Source organism: Furipterus horrens, unplaced genomic scaffold (genome assembly GCF_987537825.1).
Source record: "Furipterus horrens unplaced genomic scaffold, mFurHor1.1.pri manual_scaffold_11, whole genome shotgun sequence".
In the NCBI taxonomy this organism is placed as follows: Eukaryota; Metazoa; Chordata; class Mammalia; order Chiroptera; family Furipteridae; genus Furipterus; species Furipterus horrens.
This window is the reverse complement of record NW_028327181.1, coordinates 16,069,174-16,096,583: the sequence shown is the minus strand read 5'-3', so window position 1 is coordinate 16,096,583 and position 27,410 is coordinate 16,069,174. Positions and strand designations below refer to the sequence as shown.

The 27,410-nt window shown below is 57.0% G+C and overlaps 1 protein-coding gene across 4 annotated transcripts in view; it reads right to left on the bottom strand.

Moving 5' to 3' along the window:
• Positions 1-27,410, bottom strand: part of OSBP2 (oxysterol binding protein 2) — a 123,186-nt gene that overhangs the window by 10,517 nt on the left and 85,259 nt on the right. For all 4 annotated transcript variants that reach the window (XM_090291554.1, XM_090291555.1, XM_090291557.1 and 1 more), the window contains 5 exons: positions 17,749-18,005; positions 3,417-3,609; positions 2,693-2,810; positions 445-496; positions 86-232 (listed from right to left, as the gene is read on the bottom strand). In XM_090291554.1, coding sequence (XP_090147680.1) covers positions 86-232; positions 445-496; positions 2,693-2,810; positions 3,417-3,609; positions 17,749-18,005 — 767 coding nt within the window. The remainder of the gene's footprint in view (positions 1-85; positions 233-444; positions 497-2,692; positions 2,811-3,416; positions 3,610-17,748; positions 18,006-27,410) is intronic.

Genomic DNA, 27,410 nt, shown 5'->3' with positions numbered 1-27,410 from the left:
TGCTTCACACAGGCCATTACTTCTTGTCCACACACAAGAAAACAGTCCCAGGGGAGCCAATGAGGCCACCCGCCTGAGCCCCTACCGGCATGGGGATCTTGGAGAGCTCCCGGCCAATGCAGTTCTTCATGATGCTCCAGAGATTAAGGCTGTAGTTGGGCTTGTCGGGGATGCGGACACGCCTCTTGACTTTGGGGGGGCCCTGGGGCACAAGTGAGGCGCCGTCCAGCACCTGCCAGAGAAGCAGAGTGTGTGCATCAGCAGAGGCCAAGAGCAGAGCCTTGGCCCTCCCAGCCTTGTCCTCACCTCTGACCCAGGGAAGTCTGAGGGCCAGCTGCTGGTGGGATGTGAAGGCGGTCAGGGCTCTGGGCCTGCCCCATGGGCCCCAAGCTCAAAGTGCCAGCCTCCCACCTCAGCCACCCTCATGGTCTCCCCCTCACTCACATTGTCTGCAGAGGTCCAGTCCACGGAGCCTGTGGTCCCACCCTCAGCTTTTCTGCAGAAAACACAAAATGGGAGGCAAGTTATCGACAAATCCAGAGGCCTCCCCAGGACCTGGCCACCTTCTGCCCAGACCCTGCAGTGAGGTCCAAGGGGCAGCCTGCCCAAGGCTTCCTCTGCAATGGAGCATCTCTCAATCTGGGACACCGAGATGAGGCTGCAGGATCCCAGGGCAGTGATTCGGAGGGGCTCCCATGCACTGATGCCTTGTGGCAGGAAATGCTTGGCAGAGCCCTCACCTGAGGCCCCTGCACACAGCCTCCTGAGGCCTAGCTCACCCAGGACCAGATGAGACCAGGGCATGGTTCCTCCTCTGGAAGAACCTCCTGGAGCCCCTTTGTCACAGACACACCTCTCTGTGTTGTCTGCTAGTCTGACTCCTGCCCTAGATGGGTTCTGGAAGGGCAGGATGTGGGTTGGATGCATCCCTGTGTGCATAAATACTGTGGGAGATGGCCAGAGCATCAGGGGCGCTATGGCTGATGGCCCTAGGCTCTGAAGGAGCCCCAAGGAGGGATGACCTAGGCCAGCTGAAGTGGGGGACTGGTACTTGTCAGTCAGGGCCTCAGGGAATGTGAAGGATTCACCTCTGTCATTGGGAGAAGTGCAGGGTGGCATGAAATACTGCAGATGGGACACACAGGCAGAGGACCTGCTACTCCCCAGTGTGGCTACATCATGAGGGAGGAGCAGCTGTGCAGGCCTCAGGGCTATGTCAGGAGCTGTGTGAGCCAACATGGAGTTGAGCAGGAGAGTCACCTCCTTGCTGGTTGGGTGAGAGCAGAGAGGCCTGGGGTTGGGGCTGAGGTGTGGAAGGCTGCTGGGGAAGGGGCAGAAGGAAGCTGAGCCCCAGGTCCTGGGGATCCAGGTACAGGTTGGGTGGGCAGGGAGCCTGAGCAGGACCTTCTGGCTGCAGAGTCCAGAGAGTGCCACTATTGTTTGATGAAGTGGAAGGAAGTTAAGAATGGCCGAGCTATGTTCATTTTGAGAGCAATATAAGCAATTTTAAGATACTGGGAACTGGAAAATGATCTGAGCTAGAAATACACTGCTGATGGGACCGGAAACCCTGTGAGGGGTAAGAGGGATAAGAGCCCTTTCCCTGGAAGAAACCACAAGAGGAAAGTGGTGAAGCACATGGGCCCAATGAGGGAACAAAGGTGCGGCCTGCTCCCCTGGCCTGAGCTGCAGGGGCCTGTGGAAGGCAGGTGGGCTGTGGGGGCAGCAGAACCGACATGGGGAATGAGGCCATCAGGAAGCCTGCAGTTCCTCCTCCACTCCTGAGCAAGCCTGGGAGGCGCTGTGCCTATGACAGACCCCACGGGTAATGGTGGCAGCAGGCAGCACAGGCTGCGGTCAGCTATGTCACTGTCCCCAGGACTCAGCTCCTTGTAGGCTATAGCAGGGCCCCAGACGCCTGTGGAGCATATCGCCACCTCTCTGTTCCCCCAACCCCTGCCACACTTGCCAAACCTCCTATTGTTAGGACCTTGAGCCTCTTGATGAGAATAAAGATCCTAATGAGGAAAACTCACAAGTACATTAAACTGATATTTTGGCCCCAGCATGCTCCCCTCTGGCCACAGCCTAGCCGCAGGTTGAGTCCAGCCTACATGCCTTGATAACGTCCCCTCTGCACATGTGCACCAGCACAGTCATCCCACGGGCATTTCCTGGAATCCCCAGAGTGTCCGACAACATGACTTTCAGTCATAGTTACTGTGTGTGCTAATGTGCATTTGGAAATATTCTGAAAGAGCAGGCTTTTATGAAAAGCAAAACAAAGGCTTGGAACTAGAAAATGAAAGACTTCCTGCGTCTCGTCTATTCTGGAATGACGATGTGGTAGAGGGAGCAGTTGGGACCCTGTGCAGCCCTGAGGTGAGACAGAGAGCCCCAGACTCCCAGCCCCAGCCCTTGGATCCCAGCCCTGCCACTTCTCCAGGATGGAACTGGATCCAGCCAGTACCCTGTTCTCCATTTCCATTTGAAATGAAACCCTGATACAAACTGGATTTGGGCATTTTTGACTTAAGGAACAACAGAACCCATCAAAGCAAAAATGCCACCTGGAACAAGACTTAAAACCCGGTGTACAGAGAGGAACAGACAGAGCACATGGAGAACAAGGCAGGAACAGCTGACCCAGGAGGGGTCCTTCCAGGGCAGCTGGCCCCACCAGAGAGCCCACCTGTCCTCCTTGGCCTCTGTGATCACGGTGATGAAGGATGTGGAGTCTTCCATGGCATCGAAGTACTCGGTATCCTCATCTTCCTCACTGTCCTCTCCTTTGAGAGTCAAGAGGCTTCCTAGGGACACAGGCAGAGCTGCTGCCTCAGTTTGCAACTGCACAAAGGCTGTCTCACCCACCTGAGGGAGTCCGGAGCCTGAAGGGTCACTCCTTCCCCTTCAGCCCCTCCCTACTGTGGTCACCAGCTCCTGACGAACCAGGCTGTGGCTGCCCTCACTTGATTTCCCAGACTGTGCTTTTCTGTCAGTGCTCTGGCTCAGAGGCCTCCTTCTAGAAGCCTCCCCTGATCTCTCAATATGCTGGTCAGTCTGCCTGTGGCCTGGCTGCCCTTTCTGCCCTTTCCAGGTTACCCAGGACTCCTAGCCTGAGGTGGCCACCTGGCAGCCCTGCCACAGAGGGGACAGTTGGGCTCACTGAACTTGTCTTTTGAGGACTGGAACCTAGACACAGGGACATACAAAGCCATGGAGAGGCTGGCCAGAGTTGGCCACGGCAAGGCCTAGTGTGGGCGCAGTATGGGGAGGTACACTGGGGGCCCTGCCAGCAGCAGCTGGGGATGCTGGCTTTTCATCATGCCTGGGTGGCAGCCGGCTGCGGGGCAGGCTGAGCGCGGAGTGGACCAGCTCGTAGGATGGACAGGGTGCCAAGGCCCTGGTCCTCTTACCCTCGCTGAAGCTCTGGCTGGGGTTGTCGGCCCGGCCGGGGGCGCTGCGGAAGGCCCGCTCGAGGCTGTTGTGCTGCTTGGCCAGCTGCTCGATCGTCTCCTCCAGGTGGACGCGCTGCTCTTGCTCATACTGCAGCGCACGCTGCCATTTCCGGCTGTGTGTCTCTGCTAGTTCCAAAAAGTCCCTGCAGGCCTGGGGAGGAATCAGGGGCCTGTAAGCACAGGGCCTGTCTGCCATCCCCCTTCCCCCACAAGGGTAGAAAGGAAGACCCTGGGTACTGTCTCCCCTCCCCTCCGCTCCCCTCCCCTTCCTTGGGTGGTTAGAAACACCTCTGCTGCCCCCTCTGGCTTTCATGGGGACACCTTGGCTTTCTCAGAGCCAGCCTAGGAACTGCTCTGGTCAGTGTCCCACCCACGGCCATGATGCCATCTGGGAGCACCAAACCCAGGGTGCTGCTGGCTGAGGCTGCCCTGCCAGCAGCAGCTGGGGATGCTGGTTTTTCATCATGCCTGGGGCCAAAGCTCTCAACTGTCGCATCCTCAGCGTGTGCTAGACCTGAGATCTGTCACGACCCCTGTTCCCACTGGGACCCAGTCCCTGGCTTTGGCACAGAAGGAAGGAAAGCCACCCCATTCTGCTATACTGCCTGGTTCACACAAGTAGTAGGGTCTTGCCTGGCAGAGAAACTGGGACTGTAGTTACCTCAAAGTCTGTTATCACACAATGCTCCTTTTAAGGTTCCCTCCTCAAACGTGTGGCCTCCCCTAACATCCAGACTTTTCTGCTTCCCAGGCCCATAGTAGTCCCACTACACTCTTACAAAGCACGGGACGGCCATTCTGTCCCTGTCACCACAGTGGAGAGGAGGACCCAGACCTCAGCTGTCCCTGGAGGACATCGAGGTCCAGACTGGGGGTCTCTCGATTTGCCCTTTCTGAACTAACTGGGTAAGAAGGGATGTGTTTCCTCAGCGCGGCCTGTATCAGGTTCTGGCTGCCACTCCCCAGCGCTCCCTTCCCAGGCCTTGTTGCCCCAGCTCCTGGACTCCACACACGTCTCAGGCTGTCTGAGCATTAGACATGCTGTTCTGGAGGGACCCTCACTTGTGACACAGGGACAGTGCGGCACCATCTTAGAGGGCTGTCGGGAGAAACCAGAGAGGTGGCCTCCCTTGGGGGCCACCACCAGCATTGGCGCAGCGCCCAGTGCTCACGCCCTCACCCGCCTGCTGCCTCCGTGTGCTGCTCGGACCTCTCACATGTCCCCCTGGGGAAAGTACTTGAGCCTGCTCAGTCAGGCCCCCTCAGACACTCACCTTCCCTGCAATGTCATGCCTGCAAGTCAGCTCCCCTAGAGACTGTGCCTGTTCTCTTCATCCCACAGAATCCCCCAAACTCAGCTGCTGGTCCAGCACGTCTGCTGGATGAGGGAGTGCCTTCCCATGGGGTGGGGTCCTGGAAGGGACCAGCACCCACCCAAGGGGCAGGCTCCTCATGGCTCTGTGCCAGGCACCCGCCTGGGCTCGGCTGGCCTGGCTCAGCAGGAAGGGCCCCTGGCCTGGAGCTCGAGGGGGCTGGCTGCCCAGCTGGCCCCACCATGCTGCTCCTTTAACAAGCCCCGCTCCGGGCATCTCCTTCCATCGTCTCACCCCCAGCGCGCACGCACAGTGTGCGGGGCAAGGGGTCCTCGCCCTCCCCCCGTCCTGAAGATGTGGAAATGGAGACCCAAGGAAACCAGCCAAGTATAGTGGGAAGGACAGAGCATCAGGTGTGGGAAGGCCTGGGTTCCTGTACAAGACCCTCCATCCCTCCAAGCTGCATCCTATCTGTGAAACAGAACAGTAACATCTGACAGACCCTGTGCTCCCGGCTCCTGTCTCAGCTCACCCAGCAAAATCCTCAAAGTAGGAGGACTGGTATCATCCCCATCTGACAGAGAAGGAAACAGAGGCTCAGTTCCCAGCAGCTCCTCTGTAAGACCCTGGGGAGGGAGTGTGTTCACTGCACCTCAGGTTCAGGAACCTCCCAGCCCTCCCCAAAAGGTCAAGGTGCTCATCCTCATGTGGCCATGCTTAAGCCACCATCACCCACTTCTGCAGAAGGGGCATGGATTTATACTGACAGGTGTCCTGGCCTAGGTTGGGGGCGGGGAGACCTCAGGGAAGGAAAGAAATCTCCCTATGCACTTTGGCTCCGGGGACAGGAGAGCCTGCGTCCAGGGCAGTCACAAGTATGGGGCTATTTTGAGTCTGCGAATTGTGGATTTATAAGGCTCACCTACTGGGGTGGAGCTGCACTCACTGACTCCCAGGTGGGCCTGGGTGAGAGCAGTGAGGCTTGGCTCCAGGCCTGACTCTACTGCTCCTTGGCTTGTGACCTGGAGCCAAGCCTTCATCGCCCAGGGTCCTATAGTGGCCGCCACCTCACCCCGTCTTCATCCTTTCTTCCCACTGCAGGCCTTGGGGGGCGGGGATGCCTGACAGCAGACACAGGGAACACCTACGTCAGGGGCCCAAGCAGAAGGCACCTCTTTGCTGGGTCTGCACCAGTGGGTATAAGAGGCAGTAGCGGGGAGGCAGGAAGAAAATCACTCTGGGCAGAAACGTTCCAGACCCTTACAGGAGTCCTGGGAGATGGGTGGGCACGGACCCCTGACCCCGTTCCACAGACAGTGAAACAGGCTTTGAGGCCACACAGCAGGAAGCAGCCGACCCAGACCCAGAACCCAGGGCCTGAACCCGGAGCTCGGTCTACCCCAAGCTGCTACTTCCATGAGATTCCTGTCCCACGTCACCCTTCTTTTCCACGTCCAGAAGCTTGGCCCCAGGGCCCAGTCAAGCTAGTCTTGGTTTCTGCCGCCTGTTTGCTAACAAGGAAGGAGCCCTAACACTGTGGGGCGCTGACTGGCGCCACTGCTGGCTCAGGCAGCCTGCCAGGTCCGGTGCGCTGTGCATGTCAGCAGCCGACAGGAGGCCTGGTGCTGGCGGAGGGGAAGCACTCTCGTGTCCCTGGGCGGACACTGGGCACGGGGCACACTGCTTCGGGGATGCCCCTTGCTGGGTCCTCCTGTCTCACCTAAGGCCCAGGGAGAAGGTGCTGCCCAGGCCAACAGGGGGCAAGTGGATGGGATCCGAGGTCTGTCTGTCCCCAGAGCCATGTTTCCCCCTCAGAGCCAGGCCCCGGCCACACAAGGCACAGCCCCCTTGCCTGCCTGCCTTGCAGTAAGGTTGCAGAGAAACAGGCGAGACACATGGGCGAGATACTTGATAAGTGCTTCATGGTTTTCTAGTTCTTAGCAGTCTGTGGGTGCCCTGCAGGTCCCCAGACCAGCCCGGCAGCTGCACAAGGCCTGTTGCCTCTGCCCTTGCCCTCATGGCTGCTGCCATCAGCCCCTGCGAACCGTGCGCAGCTCCTGCAATCATCTGCCAGTGAGTTTTAACAGATGGGTCATTTGCTTTTGCTTTCACATAATTCATGACATTTAAAACAAGATTTGTAGAAGAGTCACAAACAGCAGGAGAAAATAGTAGTCAAAGGTAAATAATTCCCATGAACTCATTTGAGAGGATGCTATCTGGCCTCTGGGCTTCCTAGCAGCAAAAGCAAAGAGGACAAGATGATTGCAGTGTGTTAGATTAAACAAGGGTCTCCAGATCTGGGCAGTTCTAAATGTTATTACTAAACAGTACACTTGCCTAACTGTTAAAACGCAGCACAGTATTTTGCAGATGCAGCTGTAAACAAGATGAGCTTCACAGGAACTCAACTTGATAAATGTAGCTCAGTACAAAGAAATCAATGTGTGATTGATCAAATAGTGTATACATGCAATGGCTAAGCCTCCCCTCCGGAAGACAGCTTTGAATAGGAATCCTCTCTCCTTCACCTGCTGCAAGTAAATAAGACTGAGCCTTGAGACAACCACATCTAGCTCTTGAATAGAGCACCCCAGGCAGTGCATCCCTTGAGTCCAGTAACCACAGATGAATTAGGCTCTCTATCTCCTACCCTCAATATTCATGACCTCTAAATACTTTAGAAATGACGATTTTCTCTTCCAAGGGCAAGTGCCGGTTTGCTGTATGTACCAGGGCAGCTGACAGCCTCTCACCTGGCCCTCAATCCTCTGCAGCCATACCTCGTAGGGCCCCAGCTCTCCCCACACCCTCAAGTGTGGCCCACCACGCATACTGTCTTCCTCCCCTTCTCTGGCTCAACCCAAACACCCCTGCATATTCTGATGCAGCTACTGTGGGTCAAGGCTATCTGGGACATTCTCACAAGTACTGAGGTAGCCGTTTTCAGGGAGGCCAAGGGACTTAGCCAGAGCCTCCAAGTGCTATGTGTAGGACCCAGGTACAAGTCCCCACGGTCCCCACCTGCAAGTCTCCCAGGGCATGGGACCAGCACTGTCACTGTTTATTTTGTAAGGCTGGAATCTTTATGGCAGTCTGGGTGTCCCTTGAGGGCACAGGTAGCGTGGGGTCCCATAGCCTTCACGGACTGGAGCTGGGTTCCCAAAGAGGCTCTCTAGCAAGAATGACAGGGAACAACCTTGTTCAAACAACAGGACCCAGCCCTGCCTCAGCCATGCCTGTCTCCCAGCCCCTGGTCCTCTTGCCGAGGACAGCGTCCACACAGCCAGGGCTGCTGGCTGATAACCTGGCTGCGTGTGATCCCCACCTTGCTGCCACTGCAGGACAGGCTGCTACAGAGCAGCAAGGAGACAAAAAGTGAAATCCCTGGGACAGCTGTGGCCTCCTTCTGGCCACAAGTGGCTGTATATGAGGATCAGAGTGTCACAGTTGCCTAAAGAGGGCGGCAGGGCCGAGGCTGCTGTACCACAATATCGAGGGGCTTGTGTGGCTGGACCACAGCCTTTGCCACTGCCACTGTTGCTGGGGGAAGTCATCGGCAGCAGGTGAGCTGCGCCTGTCACCCTGTGGGCTGTGGAGAGCTGGACCATCCCCTGCACCCCATGTGCCTACCTGGTATCCACCCTCGACTCCCAGGGTTTCCTCTGGTCCTGGCACCCTTCTCCAGGCCCATGCTGGCCACACAGCCGAGAGGCAGGTGCTGGCCTGGCCCTGCCACCCGCTCGGGAATGCTGAGTTAGGCTGTGCACTGCAGTCTGCTCACTAAGCTGGATTAGGCCTGGGGCCCAGCAGGGCTGCTTGTGGGTGGCTCCCTGGGAGGGCCTGGCTGCTGCAGGCTCTAAAGCCAGGGTCACACTTCCGCTGAGGCTCTGCCACACTCTCAGAGAGCTCCTGTCTAGGCCTAAGCAGGACCAGGGCACGGGGCACCCGGAGCCTCCTCCCCCTCCCCACACTGTACTTGCTCCCAAATCATACGAGGGGCAGAGAGCAGGCAGCATTAGGGCCCCTCATGGGCATTGCCTCACTGCCCACCCTGGGCAGGCCTGTGACCTCCTGGGCCTTGGCATCCTCATGGGACAGAAGGCTGAAGTCCCTATGGAGTCCCTGATTCTGTGACCCGTCAGGATGGGAATAGGAGTCCAAGCTCCTGGCCCTGCCTCTTCCTCCCACCCCCAGGGCTATGGAGAGGGTCCTTGAGATGAAGAGGTGTGGGGCCTGCAGGCAGTGTGGTTCCACCTCTGTGGGGAGAGCAGGGAGCCTACTAAGCCACTCAAAGAAGAGTGAGAACCAAAAAACCCAGGACAGAAAGGCAGCTCCCACATGGGGTGGGCCCTGCCTGCCCGCGGGGACTCCCCTTCCCAGAGCCTGGCCTGGTGGAAGGGGCAGTGAGAGCTGCCCACCCAGAGGAAACTGTGCTGGGGCCAAGCTGTGTGAGCTCCGAGGGAAGCTGCTGCTGGTCACCCTCACGGCTGTCCCCATGGGACAGGCACAGAGCTTCTCTGAGCAGGAAGCCTTTGCACAGCTGTGCCCAGGAGGACAAACTCTAATCGCTTTTGCAGTTTCTAATCCTAACCCTGACAACAACCTCACTGCTCCCCAAATGTGGGCAAGGAGAGCAGGGCTTGGGTCAGCCAGCCTGGGTCTGCTGCCTGTCCTGTGTAGGGGCAGCGAAGCCTCTCAAGCTCTCAGGAGGGTCTCTGAGCCAGGACTCTGCTGGGGCTTGCCCTTCAGTGGCTGCTTGGAAGCCATCAGTCACTGTCCTGCCCTGTCAGTGCCCTCCTAGACAGGGGCATGGAAAGGGTGCTAGAGAGTGGCTGGACATTGGGGCGGGCGGTCCTGGGACTCACAGGGGAGGTGGGAGATGGGCCAAATGCCCAGAGGTTCCAGGCTGGGCTGAGAGGGTGCCCTGGGCTGCAGGAACAGCTTGGTGACTGGCTCTGCCTCCAGCCATCAGCACACAGCAAGCTCTAGTTACCCAGGATGCAGGGAGGATGGGAGCAAGGGCTGTGTTTCCACCTGCAGCCAGCCAGACCGCCCCGTGTCTGGTCTGCAGCAACTCTCAGGCTTTCAGGATCTCAGGTGGGTGGGTGGCTGGGCTCTGCTCTTTGGGTTGCTGGGGCTGACGTTGCCCACCCACCATCTATCCCATCATACTGATCCTCACATGGTTGGCATTGCTATGGACCCGCCCCTCACTGGCCTGGGATCCTATGGTAAAGAATTTGAGGAAATTGTGCAGAGTCATGGTCTCCATGAGACCCTCTGCATGACCAGAAACTCATGCCAGGGGACACACTAGGGTCAACAGGGTCTCCCCTTCCCCTCCCATGGAAGAACAGCAGGCTAGTAGCCTCAGTACACACCTCCTGAAGGCAGGAAGGGGCAGTGTGCTGAGATTCAGGCCAGGGCTGCCTGGCCCAGAGGCTGCCACATCAGAAGGAACATGGCCATCTCAGGCCTCCAAGAGCAAGAGTGGAGCTCTTGAAGCTGTGACAGGCATCCTGGGCTCAGATTGGGGGTGTCCCTCTGGGTCAGGACCAGCCAAGCCGTCGTACGTAAAACTACCACCCTCCTGGACCCCGGAGGCTGAGCAGCTCCCAGGGCTGGGGTGGGCTGGGCGTCTGCTGTGCCCACCCTTCGCATGGCACTGAGCACAGGCTGCCCAGCACACACAGGGCCCTGCCAGCCCTTCCCAACACCGAAGGGATGGTCACAACTTCTTGATGTGACTCACTCATGGCATCAGCGAGGCAGCTTCTCACTTTGATTCAAACTTTAAAATAGCCCTTCCCACATCCAGAATAGTTCAGTCCTTGCACACAGCAACAGCACCATCTGGCCACCAGTTTGCCAACTGATTTTAGACAGTTCTGGAATTTATTTTTATTCATCTCCCCAGGTCTCAAATGAGCACGTTGTCAGAAGCAGAACAGTGGTCAGCTGGACAGGAACTTGCCCACGGGCCCCAGAAGAAGGAGGCAGCACAGCTCTGGGGCCCTCCCCGCTGCTCTGCTGGGGTGGGTACAAGGGGTCCCACGTGATTCCCAAATGGGGCTCAGAGAAGCTTCATAGTGTTTCTAGCAGTAAGCAGCTCATTTGGATCTGGGTCTTTAAATCTATGATACCCCCGAATCTGAGGCCTTGGCTCTGAATTGCTGCCTTGCATGAGCAAACCTGCTGCACCTGCCCTCAACCTGTCCCCACCTACCTCTGCCCCTGTGTCCCACTCTGGCCTCTGCCCCTCCCCCACCCTCATGCCTTTGATGCGCCTGCTGCACTTTGCTCTGTAACTTCCTTCAACTGGAGTGGAAGCCAGCCCCCTCCCAGTCTGGCTGTTCTGGGCTTTCTCAAGGCCCTGCTGTAGGGATCTGCACCCCTGTCCCGCCCAACCGGCTCTCCTGTAGGTGCCAAAAAGTGACCCTGGTGGGCCTTTCTTGGTAAACTGAAGGACCTAGAGTGCAGTGTCTGTTCCATTGGACCCTGTGAGGTGGGCTGGGCCTGGTGGGCAGCCTCCCTGATGCTTCTTACCCTCACTAGGCACCTCAACTGCCTTTTGTCTCCTGTAGGGCTTGCCCATCAACCGGCTCTGCGCACTGGTTGGCTGCACAAAACCTGGGAAAGGGCCTGCACCCTGCCAGAATCTGTGGGACTGGCCAGTGGGCCCGTGTCCAGCACGTGAGGGCTGGGACAGGGTCAGACAGCAAGCCCCTGCCCCCCGACCCATTCTTCTAGTGGCTCAGGTCCACACCTTGCATTCCCTCCTGGTGGCCCTGTTCTCTCACCCCTAGAGCAACTCTGCTGGCCCTTCCCTCAACACGCAGCAGCAGCCACCACTTCTCCAGGTCCTCTCCTCTAGGCCAAGCCACCACTCACCCTTAGGTGACAACAGGGGCCTCCTAAAGACGCTCCAGCTACCTGCCCCTGCCTCACAATAGCCCATTTTCCAAGCAGTGGCCAGTTCTTGCTAAAATGCAGGTTGGACCATTTTCCGTGGCTGCATGAGCCTCATTCATTGTGGAGGTCAAAGTGCTCTCCATGGCTACACATAAGGTCTCCTGGGCCCAGGTTCCCGTCTCTCCAGGTGTCGCTTCCACAGTCATGCCAGCCTGCCTGGTTCAGGCTCTTCCCCACCTCCGTCCAGGTCCCCCGTCCCTTCTCTGCCCTCCAACCAGTCTGTGTCCGTGACCTCTTGCTCCACCCCACCAGCCTGCTGCTTTCTCCATCTGACATGCCTGTGACCTCCGTGGTTGCAGGTCCCAGGCTTTGCTCCCTGTGTGCCCAGGGCCTAGACCAGGACCTGGCTGGACCACAGAGGCACCATGGAGGGCCTCCCATGCCTGAGTGTCCACCAGCAGCCGTGTGCTGCCCTGTCGCTAAGAGCTCAGTGGCGGGTAGTAGGGGGTGAGCTGCGCTGTCCTGTGGTTGGAGGGGCCGTGTCCTGGGCCCTGCACAAGTCACCACCTCTAAGGATCCTCTCCCAGCCCAGCTGTGGGGCTGTGTCAGGAACAGTCTGCCTTGCTCAGCCCCACCGCTGCGGTCTGGAGGAGGAGCTGTGGGAAAACTAGACCCGCGAGGGGCCCACACTGCAGAGGGAGACGACCCTCACCACCTGCCCCACAGCTCTCAGCGCCTTCTAACTGGGACTGTGGCCGCCTCTCCCCCCACCAGGCCCAAGAGGAGATGGGGGTGGGTGGCTTAAGGAGGTCCCAAGGGCTCCGGGGGCAGGGAAGTGGAAGTGGGAGTGAAAGTCACAGAGGCAGCACTTCTCTGGCCAGGCTCAGCTGTCTGGGCCTGCAGACAGAACCTGCTTCCGCGGGCCACGAAGGGGAGCCTGGCACAGGGAGGGGCGTACACCCCAGAATGACCATGCAGTACTGTGGGTTCTTCTGCCCATGGCTGCGGCCATGAGGCTAGAGCTCAAGGGCCACTCGTGGGGCGCCCAGGGCAGCCAGGAGAGCCCCAGTGTGCTGGGCCTGGTGACAGGTGATGGAGCCTTTTTGCACACACCCCGTGGCCTGGTGACACCCACCCACATCTCCTCTCGGTCCCAGCCCAGGGATAGGTAGCCACAGTCCCAATTAGAAGGCGTGGTGATAGGTGACAGCCCTTTTGCACACACCCCGTGGCCAACACTGGGGATGGCCCAGCGGCCAACAGCTGTGACACCAACTGCCTGTGCAACAGCTGGGCCTGTGACCCTTGGGCAGAACGATGGCTCTGGGCCTCAGGGTGGCACCTGAATAATATAAATGATGACAACAAGGAAGCTATAATGACACCAACCTCATGTGGCTGTTGTGAGGAGCAAACAAAGTAAGGGGAAGAAAGTGGGACAGGTTCCTACGGTCACATCCCCAGCATCCACAAGGCCTTGTCCTTCAAATGGGGGCGCTCTGCTTCACCACAAAGATCAAGTTATAGGAAAAAGAATAAAACTTTATGTTGTTCACTTTCTAAAAACTAATACCCAAAGCATGAGATAGTAATATATACCAATTCAATCACGTTACCTTAAACCACGTGACTGATCCAGTGCTACCCCACCTGGTGCATCCTGGTTCCTAGGCTTGCAGTCCCCACACCCAGGCCAGCAGAGCATCTGAGCATGGAGGGTGAGGCTCAGTCTAAGAACCAAAGTTGTTTCTAGTGCTGTGAGCTTCCTTCTAAATGACAGGCTAATTCACAGTTACCCAAACAGTAATCCAACCAGGGAACTACTGGGCTGCCTTTGATCAGACTCACAAAATCACCCACTAGGGAACTTTGCCAGACACTAAGCAATTCATTCATTCACTCCTGTGTTCTTTCACAGCCCGCTCGCGCCCTCTCACTCATTCGCTGAGTCTCCCATATGCTGGGCACAGTGCCAGGCATGGAAGCTCCACGCTACAGGGATTGCAAGGGAGATGGTGTCCTGTCCTTGCAGGAGGCAGGGAGGACCTGCCAAGATGCTGTAGTTAAACAGTCTGAGATGCTGGACCCGCAGACAGGGTGGTGGTCAGCAGTGGTGGGGCTGGGGACGTGGGATGAAGGTGGCAGGGGAGGGTTTCCTAACCCTCCCACCCCAGCACAAGGGTGGGATGACTTTATTTCTCCCCTATGAGGCAGCAGGTTATAGAAAGTTCTGGAATCAGGGAGACGGGGAGGCTCATATCCTTTGCAGCTACCTCAGTTTCCCCACTGTAAACCTGCTGAGGGGTGGGGTGAGAGCAGAGTGCAGAGGTCTGGTGCACAGTGTGACTATGGAATGTTAATTCCTCTCCCTGTCCTGGCTCCTCACCAGCCAGGGGCCCACCACAACCCCTCCCAGCCCCTTCCTCAGGAGCTGGGGCCTGGGGGAGAAGGCCTGCCTGCCACCTGGGAGGGAAGATGGCGCCCACGGCTGACCCAGCTGGGTGAACTGTGAGAAGGGGCCCTGAGAGCAGCTGTGGGCTTGTGTGTGTGTGTGCGGGGGTGAGGTGGGGGTGGGGTGGAGCTTCCCATAAAAAGTAACCTCCATCTGAGGTGCAGCAGGTGGGCAGGGGCTGAGAGATTGGCCTCTCAGGTCCGGTGAGCTGTCCAGGCAGGCAGGCAGGCAGGCACACCAGGACAGGTGGCTAGTGGGGAATGCATGGGAGATAAGGCTGGGGAGGGGCTGCTGGGCCCATTGGGGGTGCTCAGGAGCTGTGTGAATCCCAGGCTCTATTTTTCTCTCCCTGCTGAGAAGGGAAGATGCATCTGCTCTCTTTTCCAAGGCAGCAGGGTGGGGAGGCTGCCACCCACATGGTCAGGGAGGTTTGCCCAACAGCCAGGTCCTACCCATAGGGCCACCACGACCGGGGAGCCATGCACAGAGGCCCAGGAAGGGTGAGTGGGCTTTAGAGATAAAGTAATGTGGGTCCCTGTCCTGGTCCACCACTTACAGGGAGCTGTGTAAGGAGCTCAGCCCTCCTCTGCGCACAGTGACATCCTAGAAGTGGCCACTGTTAATATGTTGCTTTCCTGCCTGGGAGGAACCCTCCTTATCCTTCCAGGCCCAGCTCTGTGGCCACTGCATCTGCCTTCTGCAGGCCCCACCCTGGCTAAGAGGACACACAGTGGGCATCCCAGGGTCGCTCTCCTGCTGGGCTGTGGTTAGCTGGGCCTGGGTCCACCTCCCAGCCCCTCTAGGAACCTGGCCTTCAAAAGTGGGAGTGTGAGCTGCTGTCCCTGCGTAGCTACTCCTCAGGAAAGCCACATTGCTGAACCCATGTGTGATAGAGTGTCACTGTGAGAGTCCTCTGGACTGTGAGCTCCAGGGACAGGGCTGAGTCTCCGCTTGTTGCAGACCCGTGGCAGCTGCTCAGCTCTGGGTTCAATTCCCATCCGGCAGGACCTTCCTAACTGCATGAGCCATGTAGTCATGGCTTCGCTATGTGATGAGAGGGGAGGTTTACCCTGAGTTCACCCTGGTGCTGCTGCCCCCTGAGGGCCCGTCCAAGGCCCACCAAGCACTGCCCCTCCTAGTCCTGCCAACTGAAACCGCAGAGGAGAGAAGGCTGGGGCTCAGTATGGCATTCCTGTGAAAAACGCAATCATGATTTCATTTCATAAAGCATTGTTCCTATTCCTCACTGACCAGGCTGGGTCATTTCTTTGCAAGGCGGGGTGACCAGGGTGGGAGCGAGTGGTGACGAGCGGCTCTGTAGACCAGGGCACTAATATCTAATGATACTCATGAGGTTGTAGGGAGGGCTAGGTGGTACTGGGTGTGATCGGGCTCCCCCTGGGCCTGGGGTTGGGGAATGGGATCCATATTGTTGCCTTAGTTACAGGTCCCTGGTCCTACCCCTCCTTCTATCTGGTGGAGGTCAAGGCCTGGCCAGGGGTGGGAAGCTTTGCCTAGGTGGCCGCTCTGACAGCTGTGTCTGACAGCTGTGCACACCACCTCCCCAGAAGTGACCTGTCGTAGTTCCTTCCAGGTGAGGAGCAGCTGTCAGGAAGGGTGCCCAGGGGATACACAGGCCTCTGCACACACCTGGGCTGCCAGCGTGGCCTGTCAGGGCCAGCACCTCACTTCTGCGCACCCCCTTCCCCAGTGGAGGTGGATGGGGAGAGGCCCCAGCACGTACCTCTCCTGTCACTCCTGTCTGACCCTCCTGGTGCCAGATGAAAACAGGCACATCAAACCCAGGGGCCGTGCTTCCCATGAAACGATTCACTGTGCACTTAGATGGTGAGCTGTTTTTATGGCTTCACAAGCACAGATGAGCCTATGATTCCTGATAAAACAGTGCGAGAGACACCAGCTGAGAAGCTTATTATCTGGGGAAAACCAAAGCTGCTTACTTAAGAGACAGTGGCTTCCATCTCAGCGGGCAGGCAGACAGTGCCAGGGAAGCTGTGGGCAGTGGTGGCTTCTGGGATGGATGGGGAAATACGAACAAATCATATGTCATTAAATGTTCAATATATGCGCAGGGAATGCAGAGACCTGGGCCCCTAGAGTTGAGGGGCTGTAAGGAGGCCAGTGGGCCAAGAGGGTGGTCATAGGAAAAGGTGAATGCAGACTGATGGGCCAGCAGGTAGGGCAGCCACAAGCTGTGGCCCAGTAGCCCTTCCACACACAGGAACCAATCAACTCCTTAGCGCTATGGACACAGGTCCTTACACCTGCTGAGTTCAAGGACCTATGGGCTCTGTGTCCCAAGTCTGGAAAAGAAGTATATCCTCTCAGACTCAGGCCCCAGTGTGGGGATTCCTGAGGCTTTCTGCTGTATCCTTGGCTGCTCCAGGCCCAAACCTATCTGCGGCGGGAGCAGGGTGGGTGGCAGATGTGGGGGTGGTCCACTAGCCCCCCATCATGCTGCTCAGAGGCCCAGTGAAGCAGGCTTGGGGCCAGTCTTGGATGCCCAGGGTTTCACCTGGGGATCTTGGCCTGAGGTGGGCTCCTGCCTCCATCTTCCCCCCACCTTTGGGTTCCCTGGTGTTAGGCAGAGCCTGGTCCTGACTCCTGACCCTGCTCTGGTCTCACCCCCTTGCTTGGAGACTGGTCCCCCAACCTGAGGCTCACCTGGGCACCAGTACTGCCCACGGCCAGCCTGATGGCTGCCTTAACCATGTTCTCTGGACTTGGGCTGCTGCCTCTGTGCGGCCTCTATTTCCCCACACCTCCCCTTTCTGAGCCCCTTGCTCCTAGCATGGCCCCCCTGGCCAGGATGGGCCCCTGATTGTCTTTGGGAGGAAGCTGTTGCAGTCAGACCTACATCTGGAGGGTGGAGGCCTGAGGATCACACGCGTGTCTGGGGAATTCTTACCAGGCAGAAAGAATAAGGGCCTGGAAGCATGGTTAAGCATTATGTTCTCTGCCACCATGGAGAGACCCTCCTGGCTCCCTGTCACAGCAGTGCGGCTTCCTAGACCCCATGTCACAGGCGAGTCCTGTGACTTGCCTCTTGGTTTACAGACTGCAGTTACTCATCTGGCTACTGTCAGCTTGGCCTGACCCACAGCAGCCTCAGCTCTAAAGGTCTTCTGGCTACTGGAACCCCAACACCACCCCTGCCACACGTGCATGCCTGCTGTGGTCCCAGTCTTGTGGCATCTGCCTTATAGCTCCGAAAGAGCAGTAGCAGCTGGTATAGGCCAATGGGGCCACCGTGTTCTTCCTGCGTGCTACCGCCAGCTGCTCAGCTGGGAGCCCTGGCCTTCCTCTGCCAGGCCTCACCACCTGCAGCCTCAGCTGGATTCTACACCCAGCTCTGGTTTCCACGAGACAATTAAAACGAATGTCCTCGCCCAGTGACGCCTGCACTGATGAGATGACATGGGGCATGGCAAGCGCAGGAGGAAGCAGCTTTGGGAAACCAACTGAGGCCACCTGAAATGAAGCCCTGGTCTGTCAATCAGCCCAGCTACCTGCTCAGGTGCCAGTGATAGGGAGGCGCTTCCCTTTGGGGGAGCCTCGTGCCAGGACAGCAGTGCGGGGGGGCACTTACATTGATCATAGCATTCGATGTGATGCGGAAAAGGGTGGCCCGCTCGTTCACAGCCTTCAGCTTCTCGCTGCTCTCGCAGGGGATCCGGAGGCTGTCCAGCTCGTTCAGGGAGCGCTGGAGTGCGGCGCCATGCTTGGCGATGAGGTCATTGCACGTGCTGAGGTCATCTAGCTTCAAGGAGAGGCTCTTGAGGGTGTTGTGGAGCTCACTCTTGTCGGCTGGGGTGGCGGTCTCGTCGTCGTCGTCCCCAGAGTCGTCTGCGGAGAGAAACAGAATAGCTGTGTTTATCACCAACCACGTGAGAGGCATGCCCAGCCGGGGCCCACTCAGAAAGAAGAGGGCCCTAGATGGTGCCAGGCCCAGCTCCTAGGCAAGGTGAGGGGGCCACCAGCCTTCCCTGGGTGGGCACAGGCCCTCCTGAGTCAGTGGAAGGAGACTTAAAGGGGGACCAGCCTGAATGACAGGCCTGGGTTATGCTTTAGAGGGGGCAGGCCTACAGGCACCACGCCCCCCCACCAGCTGTGATGTACGGGCAAGGGTGGGCTGTGTCGTGTGCAGCGGTGGAGACTGCTGCATGGGAGCAGCTCTCATCCCAGGGCCAGAGACCCCCAGTGCCCAGACTGACCTGCACCTTCCTGCCAGCTCTCTCTGCTCTGCGCCTAGCCCCAGCCACACCAAACTGCCCCTGCTCCCTGCAAACACGTGAGCGCTCATACTTGGGGCCTTTCCCGCTGTGTCCCACTGCCTGGAACCGCCTCGCCTCACCTCTGTTGAACTGCTATTAAGCAGCACACTTTCGTAAGCAGCTCTTAGGGTCCAAGTTCTAGTCCAGCTGCCGGGGACACCTCCCCCACTTCTCCCCTACCCAGCCAATGCCACCCATCCTCAAAGCCTGCTTGAAGACCCCCAGGCCAAAGTCCCAGGTCCCTATCCTGCTGCAGGTGATCACCCACCTCCCCTGCCGAGCAAGGCCACTTTGTACACACTCGCTGTGGCCTCTCAATGGCCTTGTCAAGTAGAGACTGTACCATTCCCAGGGGACAGATGAGGTACCTGAGGCTCAAAGAAGTGAAGTCATGCCCCAGGCCACCCAGCAGTCCCCTGCTGGCAGAGCCACTTTCTTCACACCAGTTGGCAGGTGAATGCTCACTCTCCTCCCCGTCCCCCCTCCTCTCACCTCCTGCACAGCTACCCAGGTGCCCTTGGTGCCCCTTCCTTCCCAGGGGTGCCTTAGATCTTGGCCCACTGCCAGCCAAGTGGCCACTGAGCTGTGGGGGCCTCTGGGGGGTTCAGTGGGCAGCTGGTCTGGGCCCTGTCATTGCTTTAATGCCGAGCATGGAACAACCAGGAGGCTAACACGGGCCTATGGGTACCACAGCCTGGAACTGCTGAGCTGAAATGCCTTCTTTCAGAAGTTATCAGCAAGCAACGTTTCCTTTAGATGAAGGAAATCTGTAACCCAAGACACAATTTTTTAAAAAACTGTATATTGTGAGAGAACAGATTTCTTCCCACAGTGGGCAGGATGTGTGGGGGAGGCCACAGCTGAGTAACTGCTCTGAGCATGCGCTGAGCTGGTGGCAGTGCCAGGCCAGCCAGTGGTATGGGGCACAACTGAGCGGGGGCAGCATCCATTACATACCCTGTCCCTGCAGCTATAAGGAGCCCTGGGCCAGCCCGACTACAGTCCCCAAATGACCCAGTGTCTAGAGACCACATGTGCTAGGCCGGGCTCTGGGACACTGTCTTTATTAATGCGAATGCCAAGCCTCATGGTGGCCAGCAGACCTTGACTATTATTGCTGCTCTACAGGCGGAAAGCGCAGGTTCCTAGAAGACAAGCCACGGGTTAGGGCCCTGCAACGAAGGAGGAAGAACTGGGTCTGAGTCCAGGTGGGGCTGCACGGAAGCCTTTCCTCTCTTTGGATCGCCTTACAAAGGCTCCAACAACTAGTGTGTATCTTGCCTTTCTGGCTGCCAGGCCCCGGGTGAGGGCACTGCTTCTGTTAATGCATGTTGATAACCCAGTGAGGTAGGTCTGGGGGCAGAAAGGTACACTGAGCTTGCCCAGGGCCATGAGGCGAGGGAATTCCGGAGCATCCATATCTGTCTGGCTTCAGAGTTTAGACTCTCAGTTACAATGCAACCTTCCTATCATCTTTCCAGGTTCAATATGTCTAACAACCAGAATGGGCAGCCACTGATGAGCAGTCAGAACAGGTGGCGCTGTACACTGGGAGGGCTGTGCAGGGCATGCTGGCTGTGGGTCAGCCTCAATGAGAGCCCTAGTCCCTAAGCAAGAACCAATGAGAGGTCTAACCCTGAGTATCCTCCTGCTTGGCAGGTGAGAGAGGGGGAAATCACCTTTCTATTTAACTTGTTATTAGGCAGAATACCTTAGTAAGCAGCTCTTAGGGTCTAAGTTCAAGTCCAACTGCTAGCGAAACGAGGATATGTTTGTTCTGCTCCCAAGCTGCTGGCTATGTCATTGGGAAGACACCTAGGTCAGCAATTATAGACCGGCAGTCTGTTCTCTGGGGATGGGCAGCGAGAGTCTCTCCCAGACGGACAGTGAGATCAGGAGAATGAGGGAGGGAAAGGAGGGTGAGGGAGGTGGGGCAGGAAACAGAGTGAGTGGGTGAGTAAATGAATGAATGACCTGGGGCTCAGCACAGGAGGCCTGTCCAGGCCCATCAGTTCCAGTGGCATGCATGAGGTGGCAGGTCACACACTGGATGGTAGGACCTGGAAAAGGATGTGAGAAGTAGGGGTGAAGCACAGAGGAGCTAGTTGGAGAGTAGAGATGGTGAAGGACTTTTGGCAAAGCCAAGGAGCCCAGGCCTTCATCCCTTGGTAAAAGGGAGTATGTGGGCATGTGAGCTGAGACCCAAGAGACAGACAAGACTGGTGGCATGATGAGCAGATGGCAGGGACAGAGAGGCCAGAGTTCTGGCAAGGCTGGGCTGGTGGTCACAGAAGGCCAGGGGCTGGAGTTGGAGACAATAGGATCCCTACACCTAGCCCAGACATGCTGATGGCAGCACCCACCAACTCCAAGGCCATGAATCACCAGGTTCTTTGCCTTTTCCAGCTTGTAGAGGCTGCCTGTACTCCTTGGCTTGTGGCCCCTTCCTCCATCCTCAAAGCCAGCATTTTACAATCTCTGACTTTGACCTGCCTTCCTCTCTCTTATAAGGACTCTTGGGATTATATTGGGCCCCCCTGGATAATCCAGGATAATCTCCCCATCTCAAGATCCTTAATCACATCTTCAAGGTACCTTTACCATATAAGATAACATATTCACAGGTTCTGGGAATAAGAACATGGACATCATTGGGGGCCACTATTGACTGACCACACTGAGTATCTCTGGCTGAGCTGAACACTGGACTGTGTTTTCTATCATTGATCATTACATTTGATTTACTGGCCTAGGAGGTGGTTCCCAGATGCTCTCTAGTTAATCACCGAGTCTCCCACCTGGATGTAGAGACCTCACAAATCCCTCTGTCCTCCCCTCAAAGCCTGGCACATATGCCTCCTGACTGGCTGGGGAGGAGGCAGTTCTGGGTCAGACAGTGCTGTTTCAGCCCCATGTGGCTTTGATTAAATGCACTTGTCTATACACTGGGGATATTAATACCTCTCTGGAAAAGGACAGTAAGCACCCAGCGCACGACCAGTGCAGAGCTAGGACTTACCAGCATCAGCCCACCAATATCCCTGTTGCCTTCATCAGCACAGCTCACTTTCACATATAACCAGTCTTGAATTTACTTCAAATCATAGAAACTTAGAACCACTGGGAACCCCTGTGTTTGCTGTGACCCCTGCCCTGCCCCCCACTTGGGGCTCTCCACGAACCCTTTAATAGCCAGCTCTGGCTGAAGAGCACACTGAGCGCCTATGCAAGAGCTGGGATCCTCTTTCATGGGGGCTCCTGGGGAGGAGTGGGTTGCCATGGAAGCAGCCAGCTCAGCGGAGCCAGGTAAGCTATTTTTAGAATTAGAGCTTTTTTACACCTTTGGATCAAATTTCCAGCTGAGGAGTCCTGTCAGGGGGCAGCTTTTTGAAACCCAGAAACAAAAAGGCCACACAGACTGGTTTCAGACGGGGGCAGGGTGGTGACAGGGTGATGGGTGTCAGAGGCCCCATGGCCACCCTGTTTTGCACTGTCACTTGTTTGTTTCTCTGGGTACATGGCTTCACCCTCACATGCCCACAACATCCTTGGGCTCAAGACACAGGATGACTGGAAGGGTGCCCTCCCTGGGTGGCGGGGAGCTCCCCTCATACACCATGGCTGGAGATGAGTGAGAATAGCTCCGGTTAATGGGGAGCCTGTTCTGTGCACCCACGTGTTGTGGCATTCCCGCGCGTGGCATGGCATGCTGCAAGAATCATACCCAGACAAGGCAATGGTGGCATGGGTTAAGGATGGTGTCCAAGACCCCAAGGCTCCCAGGCAGCAAAGCTGGGATTGGTGGCATGGTCTTCACAGAGAACCTGGTGGCACAGGAAGGGTGCCTCCAGGGCGAGGCAGAGCAGGAATGCCTGGCCGGAGCACTGAGGATGGGCCCCCCTTAAAGTGGAGTGCCTGAGGCAGGTCGGAGGCCTCAGTGCTGGAGCACAAAGCATGGGGACCAGGTCAGATGCGGCAGGAAGTCACTGAGGGCCCTTGGGTCCCCTGAGGCCGTGCCAACCCTTCCCGACTGGGGAACCCTGAAGGAAAGCAGGACTGCCTTCCCCAGAGTAGGTCCTGTGGGAGGCTAGTCCTGCGGGGGGGTCTGCAAAAGCAGGAACCAGTGCCGAACAAACAGGATGGAAAGCAGGATGACATCCCTCCCCGCAAGCAGGTAGGTGACTTAATGCTGAGAAGCTGGGTCTTGAGGATACTGGAAGGCATGTTAGGATCTAATCTGGTGGAAAATCAGATAATAATAAATAATAAATCATGAAACCTTGGCAGGCAGATGGAAAACACAGGCCAGAACACCAGCACCTTCTTGATCGACATGCCCCCTCTGTGGCCTCGCTCCCCTCCTCTCTCACCGGTGATCAGCACACGTGTGCCGAGGGCATTGGCAACCCCACGCAACCACATTGGGCTCTCCAGCAACTTCCCCAGGAGAGGGGTGCAGGGGTTGCACCGCCACCAGGGACAGCTACTAACAAGCACAAGGTCGGGCCTAGGCATGGGTATGCCACGATGACATAAAACCCGCGTCTGGCTTCCATTCTACCAGGGCTGCAGGAGCAAGAGCCTCATTCTGCAAACGCGAGTCTGTAGGGCTGTATCTGTGGTGGCCGAACCTCTGATCTTCCCAGGAGAAAACATGCTCCAGGACCCCTGGCCGGCTCGAGAGGCCAGCAAGCAGTGGAAAGCTGGGCAAACATTTCGGAGGGCCAAGGAACATGCCTCTTTCTTCTCACAGGTGCAGGGAGGGGGGGCTGGGGCACAGGGTTCAAAGCCACGAGCCACATGAAAGATGAAAAATAAGTGAGTGAGCGATATTAGGGTGTTAGGACGCCCACAGAAATGGATGCCTCCCACCCAACATCCACACAACGTCCTCAGGATGACTAACGGCTCTGGGAGCACGGCCCACCTCCTCTAGGGAAAGAAACTCTGGTGCAGAGATGGAGCATAAAAATAGAAGGCCTGCTCCAGTTATGGCATCTGCTGTGATGCTGAAGATAACCAACTGCCCACAGCCTTCTCCAGTGGGCAGAGCGCTTCCACCCGTAATTGGGGTTTCCATGGGGTCTCCTTGAGTGAATGAGGGTGCCCTTTCCGGGTCAAGCACTGCAGGGAGCTGACCCTCCTCCCCAGGGCCTCCGGGCTCACTCACCTGCCCTGTCTTACCGCAAGGCCCCAAGATGCAGAGGTGGGCTGCCCCCTAGCTGACCCAAGGCAGGTGCAGGAGGGCCAACCTCATGCCAGCTGGGCTTAGTCTGTGAGACTGCACCCCGCTCCCCTGTGTGAACTGACTGGGCGAGGGGGGCCATTGCTGCGCTCCCCTGAGCCCTCATTTAGTGGGCATTGGAGGGGTTGGGGGCCAGAGCACTGCCGCTCCCCTTCCTCTGACTTGCTGACGTCAAGACCAGAGGCTCCCTCTCTCCAGTGCCTGGTGCTGCCTGCCTTCCGGGTAACCAAAGAAAAGGAAAACGAATTCTCTCCTTATCCTGATAGTTCAGGAAATTCAATAATTTCCTTGTTTCTACATTGAAGACTAGCTTTTGTCCACATAACACAAATTCAGTTTTGTGTATTTCTTTCGCACTTACTCGCCATAAGCCCTTTCCCAGGCGCTGTGACTTGGTTACTTGCTTGCAGCTGTCCCGTATGCCTTCAGGTTATGAGCTGCAGCCTCCCCTGTGGCACTGACTAGAGGGACCATGGTGGGAACAGGGCAGGAGGGCTTCCTTCTGCCTTTGTTTGCACTTAAGGAGGCGCCGCCCTCAGCCCAACTCCAAGCAAAGCTTCTCAGCAACCACTGACGCCACCTCACCCTTCTGCCATCAAGTCACCAGGCACCACTGGGACCCAATCACTCGTCTGACTGCGCAGGGCCAGTGACCACTGACCTGTGAGAGGATCCTTTAGTGCACAAGGAGCCCCCATGTGTGTGTTTCATTTTGCTCAGCACAAACATCTGTCTCAAGGCAAGTGGGACTAAATTCTACGCAAGGTCTGGCAGCCCCTCCGTGAGAACCCACCGATCTGCCCCAGACAGCATCAGCACTGCTGAGCAGGTCACTGGAAAGGACTAGTTTACATTTTCCTGGCCTGAGGACAGCCACGGCTGCTTATCCTTGGAAATCATCTGATGCCCATGTAATCACACTCAAGAACTTTCCGCGTGCAGCTGCCTCTTGGCTTCAGTGACCGAGAGTGAGCTGAGGTGGGGCCGGTGTGGGGAGAGGGCTCCTACCACCAAGGAGCTATGGGGCCCCGAAGGGGCAAGGGCTGCGCCTGCCTGGCTGATCCCCACATCCTGGAGCTGGGCATGCAGGAGGTGCTGAATAAAAACCTGTTGAATGAATGGATGAAAGGAGAGAAAGGGACAGCAAAGTGCTTTGTGAACTGCAAGGCAGTGTGCAGGTGTGAGCAGTGAGGAAGACTAAGGTGCTTTGGGGTTCAAGGAGAGTCTGAGTTCAGGATGTTCCTCATGCCAGCACTGATTTTTGAACTAATACAGGAATCCAAAGTGACATGAATCACAACCCGCTTACCCTCGCGCCGCGCCCCGCCCCGCCTCAGCCAGACCTTGGCTGCACAGTTCCTGCCACGCATCTATTTCACCCTGTAGACCACTCTGGAATGCTCTCCCACCTTCTCTGCCCGCAGCATGGTGGGTGGGGCCCTGGCCATGCACAGAGCCCTGTGGGAAGTCAAGGAGGAGCCCCAGTCTCTGCCTGGGTGGACTCTCATACTCTGCCACATGTAAGGCAGCGGGGCAAATCTGTGTCCTAGAAAAGCAAGCAGCTAAAGCAGCCCCTTTGGTTTAACCAAGTCAGAGACAGGACTGGTCATTTGTGAAGAAGCCTTGGGAGCCAGGATAGAAGCCAGGATCCACGGGACACTGTGTTGGAGCAGAAAGCTGACGGTGAGAGGAACCACATCAGCCTGGCAAGCAGACCCAGATTGGACACCTGGGGATCAGGACCCAGGGCTCAGAGGCAGAGTGGGGAGAAGGAAAGGGTGCTGGAGAAGGGTCGCAGTGGAAAAGACAAGGGAGTCATTCACCAGCACCCTCGCCCCTCTGCACTGTTCCTTCCTGTCAGCCGATGTGGAAGCTGCTCCCGGGGAGGCTGTACTCCTGCCCAGGTCCACCGTCACCTCCCCAGCCTCGTCTCCTCCGCAGCCATACCTGCTGCCCTGCAGCCACTGCTCTCAGCTTAGGGGAACCTGCCAGCAGGACCAGTGCAAACACCACTGGGGGCAGATGGCTCCCAAGGCTTTGAGGAAAGCTCTCTGAGCAGATGCTGCTGAGAAGGAAAATCAATCTGAAAATAACGAGGCCCCAGAAAAGCCCGTGGTTGGGGAGGAAGCTGAGTAAGAGGCGCATGGACAAAGACAAATGAGGTGGGACTGAGCTGGCCATTTCCTTCAGAGGTCGAGAGTGAAGGCCATGGCCCAGCCTCCCCACAGCCCTGGCTCTGACCACCTGCTTGCCCAGCCTCTTCAGGGGAGAACTGCTTTCTGCCGGGCCAGCGAGCTTCATTCTCAGGTTCTTGACCAGTTATATTTCTTACTGTAAATTAGTATTTTGGGTTTCTTATTTTCCAAAAGAAATGGAAATTAGAAATTCCAACATGTGATAGTATTTGTCAGGAAACTGAAGGTGACTGTTCCTAAAAGCTAAAGGGGGCTGTTTCAGACTGCCAAGTCCTGGTCACTAGGAGCTGGTGGGGGACAGGGTGGAGATGAGAGCCGCTGTGAGGTCAGGAGAGAGAAGCGGGGCTGAGATGGAGGGAGGAAGAGGTGAGAGGTACGAATGGGGATGGAAGAACCCAATCTCAGAGCAACGCCTGAAAGAGGGCCACTTGCCCTCCTCGGGTTGTGCCAGCAGGCTCTCTTCTCCAGCTGTCTCCAGCTGTGGGGACCTCTCTACTCAGGAGCTGCTCCCTGAGCCCCCAGGGAGGCTCCTCACAGCCTGAGCAGCAACATGAGGTCCCCAGAGCTAGGCTGGGACCCTCTCCTCAACTGCGGAGCCCCTTCATGCACAAGGACTTCTCACATATACCACGGGGCTGAGGAAGGAACCTGGACGCATCCAAAGACACTCATGCCGCGCGGCCTGTGCGGGCATCAGAACACGATCTGGCAAAATCCGAAACCACACAGTCAGGTGGGCTTGAATTACAACCAGACAGTCTGCAGAGATACAACATCTTTGGGCCAAGTTTCCACCCAAGACCCATTTCATGTTGGCTCCACAGAAGGTTGGTGCGGCTCCCCTTAAATAGGTCACCCTGTGGCTGAGAACTTTCTGGTGTCTTCGTACCACATCTATCCACACTGGGAGGGGGACGGACTAATGGAGCACATGGTGGGGGGGGCGCTGCAAGGCCTCTGGGGGGCTGTGCTGAGGAATATCAAAGGCTATTTAGGACTGGACGGCCTCAGGACCTTGGAATGGCTGGGTCTCACAAAAGGCCCCTTTTCTGGAGCTGGCGAGCCCGAGGCAGAGACCCCGGCAACCACAGCAGCCACTGCCCGCTGACAACACAAAGTTCATTAAGCACTCTGCCAGACTTGTCCCCCTTGGATTCATCACACCCCTGTGCCCCCTTCTGCCCCCCTTAAATGTTAGGGGTGCCAGGTTCTGTGAGGCCAGGTTTGACTCTGACCTTTGGCTACTGGGGCCCCGAGAAAGAATGCAGGGGCAGTGGGCATATAATCCAGAAGACAAGAGAACAGCTTCTTTACAGTGATGAAAAAACAAACAAACCCAACAACCAAGAATTATATATCTCCTAAAAATGCCCTTCAAAATAAAGGTGAAATAGAGCCAGCCTTGTGTAGAAACAGGAAGTGGGATCGCAGACCTGGGTGCACAGCCAGCCGCAGATTGGGACTAGGATGGAGCTCTTAGCACCCTCACTTCAAAACTGTGCCACTGCCCCAGGCTGTCACCTCCCAAGAGTCGTGG